Raw genomic sequence first — 21,489 nt, forward strand, 5'->3', positions numbered from 1 at the left:
CGATGTTTTTAGTAAGTTGAGTCGTCTGCTTGCTTCCGGCTTAAATAATGTGCAATCCCTAGCTACCAACTGAACATTCATTTTGTTAATAGGCATTGAAGGAAGCAAATTGAGATTTGGGAAGCAGGAAAAGCCATTGACTAGGCAATTGGAAAATTAATGAAAGTATATACTAGAACATGCTACGCGTATACCCTAAACTCCAATTGTTGAGTCAACTTCCATGGAATAATATCGACTCTCCGAAATGTAAGTTTGGATAATTCCTTGTCGCGGTCTATTCACGAGTGATTATCGTGCTAGCTGGTTCAGTCCCTTTCACTTTGTCGATGGATGGTCTTCATCTGTCGATTTTTCGGCGAGTCTATGACAAATTACTTGGACAGGGCAACCCACTTGTATAAATTAGGGGCACTCTGCATATTGGTTGTATTTGGCCTCAAGTGCTATCCGCTTCCTAACTTGTAAGTATCAATGGCAGCTACAACTCATAAATTGCTCACCCGAACATTGATCGATCCTCGATGTTCCTGAATTGACAAAATCTCGAGCTATACTTTTAGTCTTGAAGATTAGGGAACGATACGCATAAGCATGTCGAGTTAGGATTAAGATTAGTTCATCATGATGAATAATTAATAAAAGTTATACATCAAGATATTCAAATTAATTAATTGAATTTCTACTGTTCCATTGCTTCTTTCTAAATTGACTTAAATATTAATAAACAAGTTTGTGAACAAGTGGTACATTGAATTGACACAAAAATAGGCACAAATTTGTTGCAGGTAGGTTATGGCTGAAACGAATTTATTATATAGAAGATAGATATATAGAAACTAATAAAATGATAAGGGGTCATAGAATTTTCAATCTTAGAGGAAAATAGAAAGATTTTTCAATTGGCTCGACCCCCTATTGGTCTCTTGGGCGGCTCCTCTTTTTTTTTTTTCTTTTTTCTTTTTTCTCTTCCTAGGATTATCCTTTGGTCCCTCTGAGCAGTTAAATCAGAAGGAGATTCAGTTTAAAATCTCTCTTAACAGTTTAAATTAGAATGCGAAGTAAAGTAGTGCTTCTCTGATGATGAACAGGTGCTATAGGAGACTGTTGGACGAACATAGAAGATCTAATTTTTCATAAACAAATATAACATACAAATAGACGTCTAAATAAATAAATAGAATGAGAAAAAGAATTTGGTGCAGCAACAATTACTTTACTCCAAGATTAAGAGGTCATCTGTTGAATTGTCATAAATAAGATTTCACACACCCTGATATTTTTCCTTTTTATTTATTTCTCATAATAAGCTTCTTTCCCATGCAAGTATTGATTAAAGGGTGTGAGGGGTGCAGCCGCCCACTTTCGGACTAAAAAAAATAAAAATAAATAAAAAGCAACGTTATTTCTAATGTATTCTGTGGAATTTTTCATTTTTCTGTGAAATTATCTTATTTCCTTGATTTTATGATTTTACTATTTCTTTTATCTCCTCTTTAAGTTTCGACCCATTGAACTAAATTTCTAGATTCATTTTTATTTATAAAATAAATAAATTAGTAAACAAATAAAGTCGGTGTCCTCTCCTCTTGCTTTTGAAGCCGCCAGTACCCTCTTCTAGAGGTAATTCCCATTTTGAGGATACCACTTCCTCAAATCCTCATTCATCATCGTCCACTCGCATACATATATATATATATATATATATATAATTAGGTATGGGCTTTGCGTATTATAAGTTTAGATTTTCTGTTAGTTATTTATTTCCTTTTATTATTGATCTCTAATAATAAAAGGGTCAATGATCTTTGATTTCCGAGTAAACTCCATCAACCCTTTCTAGCACATATATTGAATATTGAGCATCAACTTGTCACCTTGTATATGTGTATATGCAAATCGATTCAAATATTAAATAAAAAAATAAGTGAAGATCGGTACCATATGTGATGTGGATATGAAATATCAGATTAACAAATTTTAAAAAGGATAAGCGTGATATGAGAACATATGGACGTATAGCACTAAACTTTCGTCTAACATTAGAATTAGTCTAGGTGCTCGAATCCTCATCTTCATGTTCGTAGTTAGCTTTCATACGATGAATCCTAGACAATGGTACATTCACTATTCCAGCTCGTGCCCCATAAGAAAGATGTCGAGCAATACTGGCAAATAATATAAGTTACATCTTTTATTTTAACAAGCTTAAAATAGTTTAATCAGTACTCTCAAAACAATAGTTGTGTGTTTGGTTTTAGAGTTAAGTAGAGTTGAGTTTTGATTTTAATTGGATTGTAATGATTGCGTTGTTGAATTATGAGAAAAAATGTAAAAAAGTAATAAATAGTTGAGAAAATTTAGTATTAAAAATTGAATTGAATGGTTAAAAAAAATTGAAGAAATGGGAAAAAAAGTAATAATTGCGTTGTTAACTTTTATTGTGTAATGAGTAGAGTCAAAGTTAGAGTTAAAATTTTAAAAATCGATCCTAAAATTTCACATCTAATTTGTATTTATTCTTTTTTGATCATAAGAGAAGCTCGTGAATTAATATAGTGATAGGGAAAGGCAAACAAAGGGAGACAAGCTCTCATTTGCGTAAATCCGACGCAAAATCTCTTGAGTTCAGGCGACGAACATAATACCGTACCATGTTCAAGATCGTTTCTCTCTTCGTAAATGACAAATTAGGATGCACCCGACAATTGATCCGATGTTTGTCTTCTAAGATGATTTATAATTTTGTCAAAATTATTTGGCACCTCAGTAATAATTACAACACGAAAAACTACCGTAATTTCCATTTCTGGAGAGTTCTAGAGATCGACAAAACGCTGGCCGTCAAAGCTCAAAAACTTTGACCTCTGTGGTCAAAAAATTTCTTCAGAATTTTCCATCGACAGACACACTCGAGTCTCCTTCCGCCGCAGACTGCCACGTGTCGGCCGCCTTCTAGAAATTGCAGAATTTCTTCCCAAGATATTTGAAACAAACAGTAGTAAATAATAATTAAAAAAAAAAGGCCAATGAATAACGTTGCTCTTCTAGAATGCGATGGCTTAGTTGTCTGTATCTGCGAAAGTCGTTTTCCATGTTGCGGATTGAATTTCTTATCCGATCTTCTCCTTTACTGCCACGTCATTGTTTCAAGCATAACCAAAGTGAGCATTTTGGAAGTGGATATATATGTGTATGTCCTCTTATCTTATATATGGAGTCGTTATTTTAATTGATAGATATTTGACTAATCATCCGCCAGAGTTAAATTTGATCTTTCCCATGTTCGACATATATATATATATGTGTGTGTGTATGTATATATTTGGAGAGATTCTGTGCATTCCTATATTATCACGTAACTTAAGAAAGTAATTAGTTAAGAATAAACGGATGATAGAATGTGTATTGATGATTCAAGTAATTAGAATAATTATTTTTAATTAGAGTAATCTTAATTCTTTTTCACCACATCATTAATAAATGAGAGAAAGACCATTTGGAGTTTTCTCTAATTCTTGAAATTTCTAGCAAAGTTGATATCAATCAAAAAGAGTATGACACAGTGACGCATGACTTTGCCTAATAATTAAGAGGTTCCATATTTGATACTCGTTATTGAACTACTTATGTCCCTTTATTAACTATTAGAATTTTTATTTCGTTATATTATGTCAATGAGTCTCCCTTGTAATCCAAAGAAAAAATTATGTCGCCAATTCCGAAATAAAAAATGTCTCGATTCGATCTCACTTTCTATTTTCAAATATGTATAGTTATTGGACACATTCTTTTCTGATTGTTTGAAATAATTTTAAAAAGTTTTTATTTTTTACTTATTCGGCATTCCTATTTTTTTCATCTCTCTCAATTATGTTTTGGTAAAATCACGAGGGATTTTCAATTTATTAATTGAGATTAATACTCAGTCGAACGTTGACCTAATGCAAGTGGCGAAATGCGTCCACTGATCTTTGTTTCAAATTAACTTGCGCTTCTAGAACAAGAAATTAATCAACTTGGTACGTCATGATCTTCTCATTTCTTCGATTTGTAATAATGAGATTTGTATTCCTTCATCTTTTCCAATATTTTTGTTTTCGCTGAATCATCTTTTCCAATATTTAATAGCTTACATGCCTCAGCCTTTTAAATCAACAAGTACTTTAGGTAAAATAAATGCGTAAAACAGGTGTGATTGCATGCAGGTGGAATCACACGTGCACTGAACAATACATGTCGCGAAAAATTCCCTAGTAATATGCTCTATGTGAAAAATGCGCATAGCTTCGATGTGATCTCTTATTCAAAAAAAAAAAAAACAACGTGAGAAGCAGATTCTTTTCTTCTTTTTATCTCATTTCACCTTTCCAATAATGTTGACCATATTACGCATCAAAATTTGATTCTAATAACTAATTACAATAATGAAGTAATGAAATATGACGGAAAATTTATAAATATAACCACTCCATCAATGCTTTTTCACACTCTCTATTCCTCCCTTAACCATCCCATACATATTTCGATTTTCTATTCTTTTTACCCCCTCAAACATACATTTAAATTTATTAGTTAATTCTCATAATTAACAGGTTGAAAATCCATCTGATAAATTACAATTAGGACTAATTTGTTCAATCATGTACAAGATGATGCTTTTAACCGGTCCCATAAATTAATAAATTTCATACAAATATAGCATGGATTGGCTTCTAGTATAATATAAAATGCTTAAAGCAAATTGTTATATCATAGATAAGAGAAACAATCTCACCAAATTTATTTTTTCCATTATTATTACTATCCTACTAGTTTGAGAAAACAAGTCTCTGCCAATATACTATTATTCGCAACGACTTTTCTAATAATCGGATAATATACTCTCTTAATTATTTCCGTAAACTGAATAAATGTGATTTTCCTAAAGTTATAACTCAAAGAGGTCACTGAATTCTCATAATGAATCTCTGGGATATTTTAGCATTCTATATGTGGAGTTAATTATCGAATTCATTTTACTTTGCAAACAATTTATTACATTATAATATATATATATATATATATATAATATTACAATTAAGAATTCCAAGTTGATTATAAGAACAAAATTCAAGTTGAGTTAAATCTACTTTGTAAATTTTGATTTAATTGATTGAAAAATAAGTGTTCTTAATTAAGGATAAACAGCTTAATAAAAAAAACTTATACTCGCAAAAAGAAATATACGCAAAAAGAAAAAGCCTTCCACTCCTACCCCATCTTCGGGGCCAGGTAAGATTGAACAGAATAAATAAATAGATAAATTTCCACCGAAAATAAACAAATAAATGAATTTGAAGAATATTCCCGAGGATATATCTAGCATTTCCCAATTAATTGAAGGTGGACGGGGTGGTGACCCTCGGAGATCACCCAAGTACAAAGCAGTTCCAGTGGAGATGGTTGTACTTTCGTTATAAAAAATGTGCATATAGTATCACCACGGTTTAACTCCCTTTATTTAATACATATATATGCACCCGGCATGATTCGTGCAGACTGAGCTAGGAATAACGTGAATCCAAAACATATAGACTAACTACAAAGAATTTATGTATGGATCCAAAACAGAACCTAATATACCGAACGACATGGCCCGAAACTAGGAAATGCGCTCTAATGTTACGTAGAACTTCCAAAGGAATTCGTTAGCTATATTGTAAAAGCTAAAGCTTTAATTAATGATGGTGCATATGAATGATTGTTCCAAAAGTTTATACTTTGAACTATGAATCGGTTCAATATATGGTACCGAAGTACATCACGTACATAATTACTAGCTTTTTGTCGCGATTAAAGTACTATACCTTGTTATAATCTCCATTTCTTGAGGTGTTATAATAATCCCGGTTCCATCTCGACGCATGCATGCCATGATAACATATTTTTTATAAGTAACCGCCAGCTAGCCGTCCTTCGGGAAGAAAAATCCAAGAAATAAAGGGAAGATTCATTCAAGGACAGATTCCAAGAGAATCTCATGTGCGGTGGTGTGTAGTGAGCAGCGTACTTCTTGTCGTTTTTTTTTCTTCTGTTATTCGAAAGATCGATGAATTTCGATTAATTCAATTCGAACTGAATCGGTTTATTAAATAATAAAACTTTCTCACCGTGAATTTTCTTCATTCACATAACTCGAATCCGAAATTATACTTAGAGGAACAAATATCGGACTGCTTAAATCAATCTACATTATTGGCCATTGTCTTAGGTTAGTGGGAGGAGGAGGAGGAGGGCATAAAACATATATATGCGAAAAGCCAAATGGAACAATAGCTGCATGCATGTGCTATTGCAGGCAAAAGGAGAATACATCTATGTATGGCCTCAACATGGCTCAGACACACACACAGACCAACACACAGACAGTACAAACACATTAAACCATGAAAATAAAAATCTGAACCGATTCCATAGTTTGATGAGAGGTCGAGCTTCTGCAGTTAACACAGTCCACCCCTTACATTCTCTGTGCTTGATTATGTTTTCTAATTTTGCCCCCACTGTTCCCCACTTTTATGGAATCTCTCCTCTCCCACTGGTCCGGACCCCCTTTGATCACATGCCCCTGCCCCTCTGCCCCGAAACCCTTTTCTCTTTTTTTCAAAGTATTATTCCCTTTGTTAATTTGCCAACTTGGTTACCATGTCGTACTATAAATACCACAGTGTGTCACAAACCCTTATGTGCATCAGTAGTTATAAGCAAACCCGTCCTCAGCATTGGCTCAAACGATGGCAAGGGGTAACGGTACTTTCCTAGGTTTGTGCTGCCTACTCGCATTCGTGCTGATGTGCCATGAGTTGGTTGGAAGTGCTGAGGGGAGGCATTTGAGAGATGTGGCCATCCTCGAGGGGAGGAGTTCGAGCGAAGGGAATAAGGGTTTTAATGGTGATGTTGACCGCCCGAGTAAGGTGGAACAGCTTGAAGGTTTTCGGCCTACGAATCCCGGTCACAGCCCCGGTGTTGGTCACTCCATCAAAAATTGAATTCTTATTCATGTTTTGATATTAATTGATAATTAGGGAGGTCCCATTCCTATTATTGTCTTTTTCTACTTCTTCTTGTTGTTGCTTTTTCAGTATGTACATTTGGTACGTCGATTATCGTCAAGAAGTGTCGGTCTTCCTCCTATCCCTCTCATCATGTGCTTCCTCTTCGTCAACTTTATCATTATAGACGGCTAATTCCTTTCCCTACCCCAACTTGAGCAATTGCAACAATGGCCATATACAGAATTAGTGCAAAACCACATGCAATGCAAAGTGAAAATTAATGATGTTAATCACTTAACCAAAGTGCTATGAATAACAAATATATATATATATATATATATATATATTAGTTTCACCAAATAGACGGAAAATACCCGTGATTTCGTAGTTGAATTAAATTCTTCTTCGCATAGAATTAATATGACATAACAATATGTATGGAAAAAAAAACCAAGAATGAATAATATAATGAGTAATTGATAGGTAAAAACTAACAAATATCGTACCCATGATGATAAATATAATCCTAATCATAAAAACTATCCACGTGGATTGGTTCAAGCGGTTCGGCGTTTATTCCGCTTAAGCAAAATTTCGGTTCGAGTCATTGTAAATGCAAAAAATTCACGCTATGAGAGGCTTACCCCTTAGCAGGCCCATCCGGCTCGACATGATTAGTCGAGACCCAATTGAGCTTCCAAATACTATGATTCATACTACAAAAAGCATATATTGTGCAAAAGCTGAGTGAAATAATAAATCTAAACATACGTATACGATACTACCAAAAAAAAACATACATATATGAATACGGTAAACTAACATTCTCTCTGAAACTCAGTTCTTGATGTAGCATTTCGATTGATGTGAAAAGGATGGAACTGCGAAAACAATAATAAGGAAACAACAAGAAGCATAGCAATAAATATGGAATGCAAAGGAGAAACAACACGTCCATATTAGTTCATGGAAATTGTAAAACATCATTAATATTTGTTGAGGTGTGTCTTGTATTCAGCAGGAAGCTCGAAAGATCCCAAAAATCTAGAAACGAGAAAGGGATCGACTCAAACAAAGACAGGAGCTGGAAGGACAAATTCTCGCAGCAATGGCAAGTTTGCCGTGGCTACGAGAGTCGGTCAGGCAAATTTTGGGTGATATAGTTTCTTGTCTTAGAGCGATTTCGTGTAATCTTAAAATAGGATAATTCTATAATTACATATACTTAAAATATATGTATTCATATTTATACTTACTTAAAAAACTTCAAGTAATTTACTTGAATAATTAATATATATATATCTTCAACCATGTGTATAGTAAAGGGGATATTTTCTAGGATTATTTTAGAACATTTTGGATATATCTTAGGAAATATTCGGGGTATTGTATCAATATATACAAGAGATGAGTAAGAGTTCGTAAAAACAATAGTGAGATTAGAGTTTAAACTATCACAGATGATTCTCTCGAAATATTCTTAAATTTACTCTTGGAATTTCTAAGATTATTAGAGTGAGAGGGCTGATAATCGAGAGGACTGTGAGGCTCTCGTTTAGATCTTGTAACGGAGTTGTGAAATATGAGTGTAATAATCGAAGTTGTACTCTCCGGTTTATTCTATTTAGCATAATTCCCTACTTTATCAGCGGAGTGTCCCTCAATTTTGAGGATTTCATAACGATATTTGAGTGTTCTTTATCCTTGTTTCTCGATCTTAATTCCTTTAATCGGCGCGCTGCCCCAACAATGCTAACCCATTTGTATATTGTATATGAAGCTAATTTACAGGAGTAGGTAAATTATTTTCTAATCTTTTTATATATTCTAATTAATGGGGAATACGATAAATAAAGCACATAAAAGGATAGACACCGTAAGAGCAAACATTTTGAAACTAACTAGCGAACATTTTTTTGGGCTTCAATGCCGTTTATTAGTTAAGACCGAGAAAAGACCCTTCATTTTTTAATAATTGGGAGATAATTAGAACAATGAGCAACACGAATGTTTATCGACAAGACGGATCGCACATTATATCCTCAATTAAAATCGTAGATTAAGGGAAAACTGCCCTTATGAAACCATCTTTCGTTCGAGACAAATTAATACAATGTTAGAGCCGATACAGATCTCAGCTTCTCGTGCACACAGTCGGAGTCGGAGACTCGGAGCCCAAAATAGTCAACCGTTAGGAAAGGCTGGCAAAAGTCAACTACAAGCCCCCCATGCTTAACTACGATGATTTCAACGATCCAACGTGTACCGGATAAGTGTTATCCCCATGAAATTTTCAACCATTTTTTTATCCATCTAATTGTTAATATCCTATCCATCTAATTGCGAAGAAAATTATGGGTAGAGATGGATGTTATCTTCGAAAGATTTCGGCCTCCAACATTTTATTAATCAATCCATGATCGATAATCAAGGTGAGTTTTCTATTTATTTTCCTTTTTTTGGATGATTATATTCACATATATGTGTTTTGATGGTACAAGAAAAGAAAAGCACAACAAACCACAACGATATATATATATATATATATATATATATATATATAAAGATTAATATCACCATATAAGACGACGATATTTTAAAAAATTTCATCACATAGTACATATCGTATTAATTTCACCATTTAGCATTATATTTTGAAATTTTTCATGACATAGCACAACAAACAATAATTTTACCAAATAGCACAAAATTGTGAAATAGTTTCACTATATAGCACAAAAAAATTAACGAAAAACTAACATCGCACTACGTGATAAAAAAAATTTCAAAGTTTTGTGTTATGTGGTAAAATTATTGCTTGTTGTCGAGCGTCGTCTACAGAACCCATCAAGGCACCATTGTACGTGCTTGGATATTCAAATCGAACACCACTGACCATCTTCTAGGGGAAGCAACTGCTACACCAAAGGCCATTTCCTGTGCTTGCTATCTCGGAATACGGTGCCTGCTTCTTTTCAGTGACTCCAAGGATGTTGTGGACGCCATCATCTCCCCCAGACGAATCTGTAAATACTGTCCTTTTATATAGTTTTAAAAATTGAAGCTTCTAATGCTCCTTGGTATTTTGATTACTGGGACATACAGTACATCCCTATATCTGCTAACTTTCTAGCCCATAATATTACTAGATGGGTAGGTACTTGTAATTTTGAGGGGTCAGTTCCCCTCTCAGATCTGCCTCCTTCCATTCTTCATAAGTTTTCTGATATATAACTGACCTATTTTCCTACTTTACAAAGTATTTACCATTCAGCAAAAAAAAAAAAGACTTTTCAATTTCATTTAAGTGATTTTTTGTTATATATTATTTGTATCATATTCAAAAAGTTTTAGACATGAGAGAGGAGGGACATGAATACGAATATTAATATTGCAAGAAAGAATATAATCGTGATATGAAGTGGTAGAATAGACAGTTAACATAGTTACAATTACTTTTGTAGTAATTTAAGTAGTTTCAAAATTTAATCCAATTAAAATATTGCTCAAGCCACTTATGGGACACGTCTTCGCCTTCTGGATTGCTTGGAAAATTTAATTCATAACGTAGAGATTCGTGTACTTGATTTTTCAATTCCATTTAAATAAGTTTTTTGCTATATTTTATTTGTTTCATATTCAACAAGTTTTAGATACATGTTCATATTATTTGTACATATTGGTATATAATTACGAGATTTTTTTAAAAAAATAAAAAATTATCTTGATAATTTACAATAACTCATCGAGATATAATTTTCTTCAAATTCAATGCACTAAATATCTATTTTCGATAGATCAATGCACTAAATATCTTATAAATAGATGACAAAGACTTCCTTTTCTTACGCCTTTACTCTTACAGGATATCTTCTAATGTTGATTTACCATATATGTGTATGATCAGACCAGGATATATCCTTTTTTATCATCTTGTCACAATTTGTAGTGATATTTTTACTCGATAAATACATTTCTTTATTTCTATTTATTCCAGTCATATATGTGAATTATCTGCATTTGCTTATAAAAGAATGGGCAAATTATACAAAAAAAACCTAAATTTTGTAAAACATCTCAGTTTTGTTCTAAATTTTATTTTATAACAAAACAAACCATAAGTTTTCTAAATTGTCTCAAAAATGACATCCATTATAAATTCCGTCAATTTTACATACGTGGACTGTTAACTTCAGACATAAATCAATAAACAAATAAGATAGGTTAAATAAAAAAATTCAAAATTTCAAAAAAGTCTCAATTTCATCATAAATTTGGTTTGTAATGAAAAAAACGATATGTTTTTGCTCCTAAAGTCGGCCCCGGCTAGCATCTCCTCTCATAGACCATTTCTGAAAATTTTTTAAAATATGTATATTTTTAAATTACAAATTAAAATTTGGAATAAAATTGAGACTTTTCTGAAAATTTAGATTATTTTTGTAAAGAAAAGATAAGATGATCATATGATGTATAAATTTTGTGGGTCCCGTGAAATCCGCATAGGCAAATAGACGGCAAACTTAACAGAATAATAACGGGAGGTCAAATATGAGACGATTCTCAAAACATGTGGTTTGTTTTGTTACAAAATAAAATTTAGGACAAAACTGAGAAGTTTTACAAAATTTAGATTTTTTTAATGTAATTTGCCCTAAAAGAATTGATCAAATGTACCGTACAACATGCAAGTATTAACAAATTTTTATATGATTATTTATTACACGATGATTTCTTATAGGCAAAATGATGAGAAAATGCAGATTATACAATATATGAAAGCTTTTTGTCGGTTATAAAAGAGGTTTGTGACCTAGTATAAGAACATAACCAGCAAAGATAAATAAAAGGGCATGGAAGTCCAATTGACGATGATTAAACCCGAAATCTCATGGTTCTGAATGTCAACTTGCACTACATCAAATTCATTTCCTCAAAATATGAAAGTTTTTACTTTTGACTTATATATATGATACTTTTTATTATATATATAATTTTAGATCTAGAGAATTCACCAAGAAATAAATTATACATCCTGGGTAGCGCTATTCCACCTGAAGTATATATGTGTAGGATTCTACGTTTTTTTTTGCCAAATCAATGAATATCCATTAATGACAACGGGTATATGGTAAAATGTTTATGAGAAATATTTCAAGGACATAATAATACAACAGATCTACTGATATCATTGCAAAAAAAAAATACAATGTGACTGAAGCATATCTAATAAATATAAATTATTGAGATACGTTATCCCATATGAAAAAATTAAAAAAGAAACCACAAGCTTATATGAGACTTGGATCCAGTAACCTATTAGTTTAAGCTTTTGGGTTGCAATGAGCTCAAATTTGTGTAGACCCAAGTGAAAATCTTACATAAACAAAGTTACAGAAATCCTTCCAATTGATGTACGTCTATTTTCGATGTTCTACAACTAAACTCTATACATAGTCAACTAAACTACATATGTATAATATATGTATAGGACTTGGTACAACTCACAAAATCAAAGTTAATAATTTTTACAAAAAAAAAAAAAGTTAATAATTTTTAGATGTCGGTTCCACAACACCTTTCTTATCTTTTCCTTATTTTTCACGAGACAACTGTGCACTTGGCAGCGGTGCCCCATCACCTTATTTATCTAATTACAAAATAAAAAATTAAGGTGATCACACATAGACAATATCATCACATTCGGCATGGCAATACACTCAATAGTTAATTGATGTTATCAAATCGAGTTTTTCTTTTTCTGCACAGTAGTTGGCCGGTATGGATGTAAAAATTAACTATTTCGATTGAGGTCGGTAGACCCCACTATTTCATTATCTCAGAACCCTTCTCTTACAAAATATCTTAAATGATTATATTTGACGAAGGTGCAGTGGACAAGAACTAAAAAGATAAATTACTAAAAATTAGCAAAAAATTATTGACACGTTATTTGGGTGATTACACTCATTCGTTAATCGGCTTACCATGTTCTAAGTAGTACTTGTTCATCTTGCGATCTGGTAAGTAGGATCATTGAAAAACTCTCTCGTTTACGTGATTTCTTAATGAAGTAATATGCTTATTATTCTTCTTATTTGACCTGTCATCTCTTCTAATATTTATTATTTTGAGTGTGTATTCTAGTATAAGGATGTCCACGGGACTTCGAGTAATCCACTTCGAGCCATGTTGATCCACTAAAGAGTAAAGTCCTTTTAGCATGAATTTTCTCTATTTACAATTCTCGAACTCGAGATTTTATTTAAGAGAAACACTACTTGAACAAATTTACATTACTCATTCTAATACTTATTTAATTTGAAGCGGGACGTACAGTACTCCCCATAATAAGATTTTCTCTGTCTTTTTCCCCTGATTGTTGAAACTGAATCAGATCCAATTAAATCGGAGATTACTTAAAATTGATAATTATTAGGAATGAAGAGAGACATATGGGACCCAAAAGTCCTTTTCTTTCATTTTCTACTTCAATTTAATTGTGTCGTTTCTGTTCGTTTGGCTAGCTGCAAAAAGTGATCGAGAAAGTGAACGTGTAATCATGATGTTTAAATAAGAAGTGAGAAGGATGATTTTCTCTGTATGTTTACATAATTTACGTAGATATTATTGATTAATGTCCATAATATGTTTTTTTTAATTACGAAGGAGTCCTAAATCTAAAAAATATAATTAAGAAAGGTAGATCAAGAAATATATATATATGTATATATATATATATAGATATATATAAGTCTTACCGATTAAAATAAAGTTCAAAATCTCTCATATTTGATGAAAAAGTGTGCAATTGCAGCAATGACTTTTCCTAGAATGACTTTACTTGATTTGGGAATGTTGTTATTGGTATAAAATGCTAGAAATAAAGCACTAATTTCAGAATAAATAAAAGTATTTGAAACGTAATAATTTAAAATAATTGAAATTAAAATTAATAAATAAATAATAAGCAAAAGCAGTTTTCATAAGCACATACTAATCAGCTTTAGAAAATCACTTTTATAATTGCGAAACTAACCGAACCATGATTTTAAAAGAGTTTATCAAACACTATTTCTGCTTAAAAATCGGTAGAAAAACACTTATATAACTACTAATACTCCCCGACGAAGTTCAACTAACACCATTTCTCGTATGATGTTAACCCTTCCTTTTTTTTTCCCTTTTACTTTTACTTTTTACTGGGGCCCATAAGCAGTGTTATCAGAACCGGACCGAACATCAAACCAATCGAGTTATGGATTCATGGGTTTATGGGTTTAACCGGAGATTCGATTAGTCAGACCGCGCGTTTAATTATAAAATAAATATTTATTTATTATTTTAAAAATAACTTGAAGATGAAGATGCATCATATGGACTGAAAGCCCAATAGCTGCAGACAATCTGAACGGTCAGAAGAACAATTTCACGAACCCTTTTGTACATCCACCGCACGCAGTCCGTTTCTCCATCTCTCTGATGATGTGCTGAGCTACTGGCCTATGAATAATCGACCAGTACTGATCCTTTCATACCCTCCCTATCCTATCTGTCCCTACATCATTCTCCTTCTCAATCTATCAAAAAAATCCTAGGGGTGTGTATAGGTATCGGATATACCCGGAACCAGTTGGAATCTACCATAACGGGTAGGGTTCGGGTAACTCGTATTGAAAATAGGGTAGGTTTCGGGTATTAAAATTAGGAACTTGTAAAAATCAGTTCCGGTTCCGGTTCCTGCCTATAAGATACCCGGAACCGATTATTTATTAAAAAAAAAAGAGGAAAGAATAAAGTTATTATCTCCTTTAATGAATCAGAACAGAGACACTTTGTTGTGTGAGATCGTATTATGGATGTTCAATTTTATCGATGGATTGATGAGATATATTATTATTTCATTATTGTTGATTAATCTAAATTTTGTTGATATTCTATTCGGCGTTATTACTGATTATGTATGTGATATTTTCGATTTTATTTAGCGGGAGAAAAAAATTTACAGGTTTCAACAAGGTACCTGGAACATGTAGTATAATACAGGTTCCGAGTAGGTTCCGGTTTCATAATTCAACTGGGTAGGGTCCGGTTCCAAAATCTTGGAACCTGTCCCTTACAGGATAGGATCCGGGTATTACGAAAAATACAGGATACCCGGAATCGATCACCCCTAAAAAAATCCTCTGCTTCTCGTCTCCCCTGCCTTCTCTACTGAGACCTCCCCTTAAGGGCAATTGAAGCAAAACCCTTTGCATCTCGCCGTCCTTTTTCCTTGCCATTTACCTTTGCTCTTGTAGCCGTTTTTGAGCATCTGGGTATTGTTAGTGTTGGTTATGGAGGTTGAATTTTCTTTATCTTTTATTTTCTTTTTTTTTATCTGGGCAAGCAATTTTCTTGATTTATTGGTCTCTACGTGGTGATTTCTGCTGTTGTTTTGTTGAAAGCGCCCAAAGAGATTGTTGCTTTATGGAAATGGTGCGTAAAGATTGCTATTTGGGGTTGGAGAGTTGAAGAATTTTGGTTCTTGGTGTGCGTTTCCAATGAAAGATGTGATTTTTCTTGTTTGGGTGTTTTGACAGGCGATTCTACGTAGATACCTGAGTGGTTCTACAATCCGAGTCATCTGGAAGGAGAAGAGGAAGCTCGAACTTGTTGCAATCTCGTGATGCTCAAAGGAGAAGAGGAAACTTGGCCTCCAGCAAAAGTCACTGATGACTGAAGTGAAGAAGAGTGAAGAAGATTAGGGTTTCACTTTCACTGTTTCAGCTTTCAGAATCATCAATCGATTTTGATTTGATTTACTCATTTTCGGTTTCGAGGGATTTCCTTTAAATATTCTAAACCCATGCAATCGGGCGGTTCGAATGGGTTCGATGAGTTTGTCTAAAAACCGTCTGATTTTTTTGGTTCACCGATTTGTTTGTGCATTTTCAATTTTCAAGCTAACCGGACCGAACATAGGTCCGGTTTTCGATCCGATTGAACGAACTGCCCAGTCCAGTCCAGTTCTGATAACACTGCCCATAAGGGATAGTAGGTATTTTTTTCCCAGAGTTACCAAATATGCTCATTGGCCTAAAACAAGGTAATAAAAATATAAATAAAAATATAACTTATTTCACTAATAAAAAATCAAATATGAAATTTCTTAATTTCTGTTTGAAAGAGTATATGAATGCACAATGTCCTTTTCCTCAGATAGCAGCTGAGTTAGATTTCTACACGTTAATAAAGATTAAGAAAAAAAAAGATGTATGATATATGTCCCTAGACAAACATAAAATGCCATCAAGTATTTGATTATTAAAGGGGAAAATAGTACTGTCCAGCACGATTTTTTGACTTTTTCACGCTACAAACCAAATTCAAACCATTTCCTTATACAACGCGAAAAAAAAAAATTCACTACACAGCATGCCATCCATACTTCGTCAAGAAATAGATAGAATGCTGACGTGACAGCTTTTTTGGAGAGAGTTTTGTAGCAAACATTTTAGAGGCATAAACAAATAAAATATAAGTTTTAAATTAAAAAAAGAAAAAAAAGAAAATTCCATTTGGGATCGAAGGAGGCGGTTGGGGTGGCCCTGCCGGCCACCCACCCCTGGATCGGGATCGCCAATCGACTCAAACCACGCTGACAACCCTGATCCGAGGGTGGGTGGCTATCAGGGTGCTTGTTCGGCGGAGCCGCCTCCACCGCCTCCTCCGATTCCAAATGGAATTTTCTTTTTTTTTTCTTTTTAATTTTAACTTATATATTATTTGTTTATACTTCTAAATTGTTGTTTGTTGTAAAACTTCTCCAAACCAGTCAATACATCAGTATTCCATCATTTCTTGACGGAATATAAATGGCATTCTATAAATTTTTTCCGTATTATATAAGGAAATGATTTAAATTTGTGTTGTAGCATGAAAAAATCAAAAATTGTGTCGGTGCTATTTTTTCTGATTAAAATTCCAACTTGGTCAAACTGATTGATCATATCCTCCTCAGAATTCACAAACAAATAAGGAGAAAGGAGAGAGTTTCACAAAAATTATTTTCTGATGACCTCATTTCCATTTTGAGACAAGAGAAGAATGGTCTTGAAAGACTACCTTGTTTTGCAAAAACTATTAACATGAGGCATTCGATTGATGGTAGATGAGAAACGATACCCAGCTGAAACCAATAATCGATAAAAAAAAAATCGTGGTTTGCTCGTCGCTTTCACTTTCCATCAAACGAACCAATCGTATATGTTGATGTCTTTGTCTGTATTTTCCAAGATTAGGCATCGGCCTGAATTGGTATCGTTCCGCCTTTTAAGTGAAAATGATTCCCATGTTAGACCTTATTAATTATTGATGTTACAAACTTCTTAAGTTGTGCCCACTGTATACGTATATATATTAATGTTAAGGTGTGTCTCGTTCAGCGGAGAACTCAAAGACCTAAAGGAAACGAGGTAGAATCGATCGAAGAGTCAATGACGTATTGTGACCTGAAGGAAATAACGTGTAATCCTCTTGGAAAGTTCTCTCTAAGGTTCGTAGAGTGAGAGAGTGGTGAGAATTGAGAGAATTGCGAGACTCTTCTCGAATTCAATCTTGTCATCAAGCTAGAAAGGATCTCGAAATTATAATATTCGATTTTATCGATCTAGTGGAATCTCATACTTTATCCGTGGATGTTTCACTCAATTTAAAAATTTTACCACGTATATCATGATATTAATTCTTTTCTTTTCTCGATTTAAATTTATAGTATCGCCACACTTCCCCAACAGTTAATTAGATTCGATGGTTCCATAAGAAGTCAAGTTCAACCAATTAGCACAGATAAGACCAACAGATGTGACTTTGTCCATTAATATTGTTTTGGTTCCTCTTGCTCTATTTATGAGATTTGTTTTAAAGGATTTCGACCTCGTACAATTGTGAGTAAAATTCGCCCCAATGGATCATAATTTGCAATTGTTATTTTCAATTTCAGAGAAGATACATATACCTAGTACAAAAATTATAAGAAAAGCTAAATAAAGCGTACGTATAATTCACAAATGAGAAACGAAACCTACTAGATCACGAGACGAAAATATATGTCATTGCACCGCAATATATTTGTTTATACCAATTGTCATTTGAATAAGGGGATTGATCTACAATGCATAGAGTTCAAAATATATGTGCGGTACTACAAGTAAATTACTTATATTTTTTGAGTAAAAGTAATTTACTTTTTTTTTAATAAGTTATTTGAATTACAAGTAATTACTTAAAAATTTTCAAATAAATACATATAATGGCAAAAAAAACAAAGAAAGTAAATACAGATATGTATTATATATGCATTGAAGTGCGTACCACAAAGAAGCGTACGCATTAAAGATCCAGAATATAGAGATGGGAGGAAAATTCCATCAAACGGTGCGCAATGCGCACACTCCGTGCGTGCCACGTAAGCAGACCATTGAGCGTCACCGCGTAGGAGATGGCATTGTTTTGTATATCCGATATATACATACACCGCCTATACATACACTCGGCCCCACTTAATTTCCTTCCTATTTTAATTTTTTTAAAAAAAAAACGAAACCCGTCTCTTTGTGCGTGTATATATATATATATATATATATACAATCTCTCCGCTGGTATCATAATCATCGCACCACCTTCACCTACGTTCTCATCTCTTTCACTCTCTCTCTCTCTCTCTCTGTGGGTGACGCTTTACATCACTTTATCTCTCTGTGTCCGTTTCTTCAGAAATTTCTCTCAGCCGCTGGTTCTGTCGCCATTGGAGCTGTGTCAAGGAAGCTTCTGTTTACAGAGACAACAAACACCGCCCCGGATTCCCGGTACGTGTTACCTCCATGGTTCTCGAGATGGGTTTTCGGGATTCTATTCGATGTTCTTTGCAAGCTTCGACTTTTTGTTTAATTCCTCCTTCGAGTTCCAGCAGATTGTGTCGTTCGTTACCTCCGTTTTCTATCTGAGTTGAGCTCGAAATTCTTTTCTATGTGACTTCTTTGGCCAAGTCGAGCCGCGGGTTTGCGATTTTCCGTCTGAAAAGTTGATCTTTGGTGACGGTTTCTGCTGCACCAAGTTGCCCTGCTTTTCTTGTTGCCCACCTTTGTGCGATGTTCTTCTCCGGGTTTAAGCTGTAGCTTTTGTCTCTTTATGTTTCTTGAATCGCCATTGGCTATTTAGTTTCTCTGAATTAGGCTCTCTAAGTGACCACCTGGCCTGAAAGATGTCCCTGGAGAAGGATCACAGCATATCGAGTAGTTCGATTTTAGATTCGGGATCGACCCTTGGAAGAACGATGGATTTTGAAGTGACTGATATCTTGTTTGATAGCTGAATTTGTTAGAACCCCCGGCGTTTATGCAACTCGATAATGTTGCCCGATTGTCACATGTTGTTTGGGGACTGGTAATGGTACGGGTTTATGGTCTCTGTTCGGTGTCCTACACAGCAGAAACATAAGGGCTTTCGGTTTTGTTGGGTTGGTAGTTTAGGCGTGAAAGGAAAAATCTGCCTTTAAATCGGTTGGCTCGATGATGTTTGTTTGTTCTAATTCCCACCTACTGCGGAGAATTAGGAGATTAATGGTTTTGATTCTAAATCACTTCCGTAAACTCTCCTTGTGTAATTAATTGATAGGGCTTTCTAGATTTAGATTCTGGTCCATTGTTGAACAGTCAACTCTCTTTAGAATTCTAGAATATTGAATTCAACGGCTTTGAATATCTTCGATACGGTGGAGAATTTATCTCTTATACGCCTATTCAATGGCCTGACCCTGTTCCTTTCATATGTTTCTCAGGAAAGAAAGGAAAACCCGTCAAGCGTACGATTACCATGGCGCTAGAGCAATATGGTGAAGAAGTGATGGCTGCACATCGCTCTGACACGATGAGCAAATCATCAGGTGACTGGAAATCCATCTCAGCTGCAGCAGCTGATTCAGAAGATTGCCAGTCTGCTGGTTTCGAGTGCAATATCTGCCTGGACACGGTTCAAGATCCTGTGGTCACCCTCTGCGGGCACCTCTACTGCTGGCCCTGCATCTACAAGTGGCTTGAAGTCCAAGGAGTTTCCTCCGAGGGCAAAGAGCCACAGCCTCAGCAATGTCCTGTGTGCAAAGCCGAGATATGCACCTCTACCCTGGTCCCTTTGTATGGGCGGGGTCGAACCTCCAAGCCCTCCAAGAGCAAGGAACAAGCCAAACATCTCGGGATAGTGATCCCACGAAGACCGTTTGGTCTGACATGCGGCTTTGAATCACCAAGAACACCTAGTACTATGTCTAACAGTCCCTCTCGGGGCACGCAGAGCTACAACCAGATCTATTCGCCTCAGCTGCAGCCCACATCGTACCATCCGAATCTCCTTGGTGGGTACGGTTCTTCGCCCACGATTAGTTTCGGGGGCACTGCTGCAAGTGTCATCGACCCATTGGTTGGGATGATAGGGGAGATGGTTTACGCGAGGATGTCTGGAAATTCCACGACGACCTTCCAAGCATACCCGAACTCATACCATCTCGCAGGGGGTGCCAGCCCGAGGGTGAGGAGGCATGTGATGCAGGCGGATAGGTCCCTGAGCAGAATATGTTTCTTCCTCTTGTGCTGCATATTCCTGTGTCTGCTCCTGTTCTGAGCTCTATAGTTCCTTTCCCGCTTTCTCGGTGTACATGTAAGGATTATGAGAGAACGTGAGATATGTAGGGAACAGATAGGGTGTAGATGTTAGGCATGATATGTTCGGTTCGCTGTAATACATATAGGAGAGTTGCAATTCGGTTTCTGTAGAAAGAAAGGGAGGAGCCCAATTGAGATCGGTGCTACTTTGTTTCTGCAACTTGTAAGAAATTCCAATCTCCGATTGAGCGCTTTCGATACCCGAACTTTCATTCGTTAAATGTAGTCGTTCTTCGTAAGTACTGAACTCCAATCTTTGTTTCGGGTCTGCAATACCTGAGCTTTCATCTGTTAGACATAATCGATCGAGGAAATTACCCGTCTTTCCGATCATTATGAAAACTTAGGTAAATGGTTGGTTTCTACCAAAACGTGGAGCTGCGATTGAGAACATCCACTTAACAGATAGTGAAGTACGAAGTTCAAAGCATATATAAGTTTTCCTAGAACTTTTTCTTAGGAATAATGAATGCGATAAGCAAATCAGCATTCGAAACTCGAGACAAAATAATCTCCCGGATCCATATCTTGAGACGCCATAATCAGGAGGAACATCTCCTACTCCACATCTATTGGACAAAAGATCGTTCCAAAAATATAAAAACAAGTGTCTTATGGAAGGAAGCGTTTCGATTATCTAATTGGAGCATATCGATGACTTTTACAGGAAAAGATAAATATACGAAGATGATGGAGTACGTTCTCTTTCATACACCTTCCCTTAAGCTCGTCTGTTGAATTCGAGTCTGGTTGTT

General features: G+C 34.8%; 1 protein-coding gene across 1 annotated transcript; it reads left to right on the forward strand.

The window, feature by feature from the left end:
- The first annotated feature begins 18,666 nt into the window (after nt 1-18,666).
- On the forward strand, nt 18,667-20,973 carry LOC116205690 (E3 ubiquitin-protein ligase RMA1H1-like). The gene is made up of 2 exons (XM_031538336.1): nt 18,667-18,886; nt 19,858-20,973. Exon 2 carries the CDS (start codon nt 19,893-19,895, stop codon nt 20,691-20,693), a length of 801 nt encoding a protein of 266 aa, XP_031394196.1. The 5' UTR covers nt 18,667-18,886; nt 19,858-19,892; the 3' UTR covers nt 20,694-20,973.
- Nucleotides 20,974-21,489: the final 516 nt, after the last annotated feature.

Source organism: Punica granatum, chromosome 4 (genome assembly GCF_007655135.1).
Source record: "Punica granatum isolate Tunisia-2019 chromosome 4, ASM765513v2, whole genome shotgun sequence".
NCBI lineage: Eukaryota > Viridiplantae > Streptophyta > Magnoliopsida > Myrtales > Lythraceae > Punica > Punica granatum.

Bases quoted from the DNA above. Each gene is read 5' to 3' on its own strand.
- LOC116205690 (XM_031538336.1), top strand. From the start codon at position 19,893: ATGGCGCTAGAGCAATATGGTGAAGAAGTGATGGCTGCACATCGCTCT.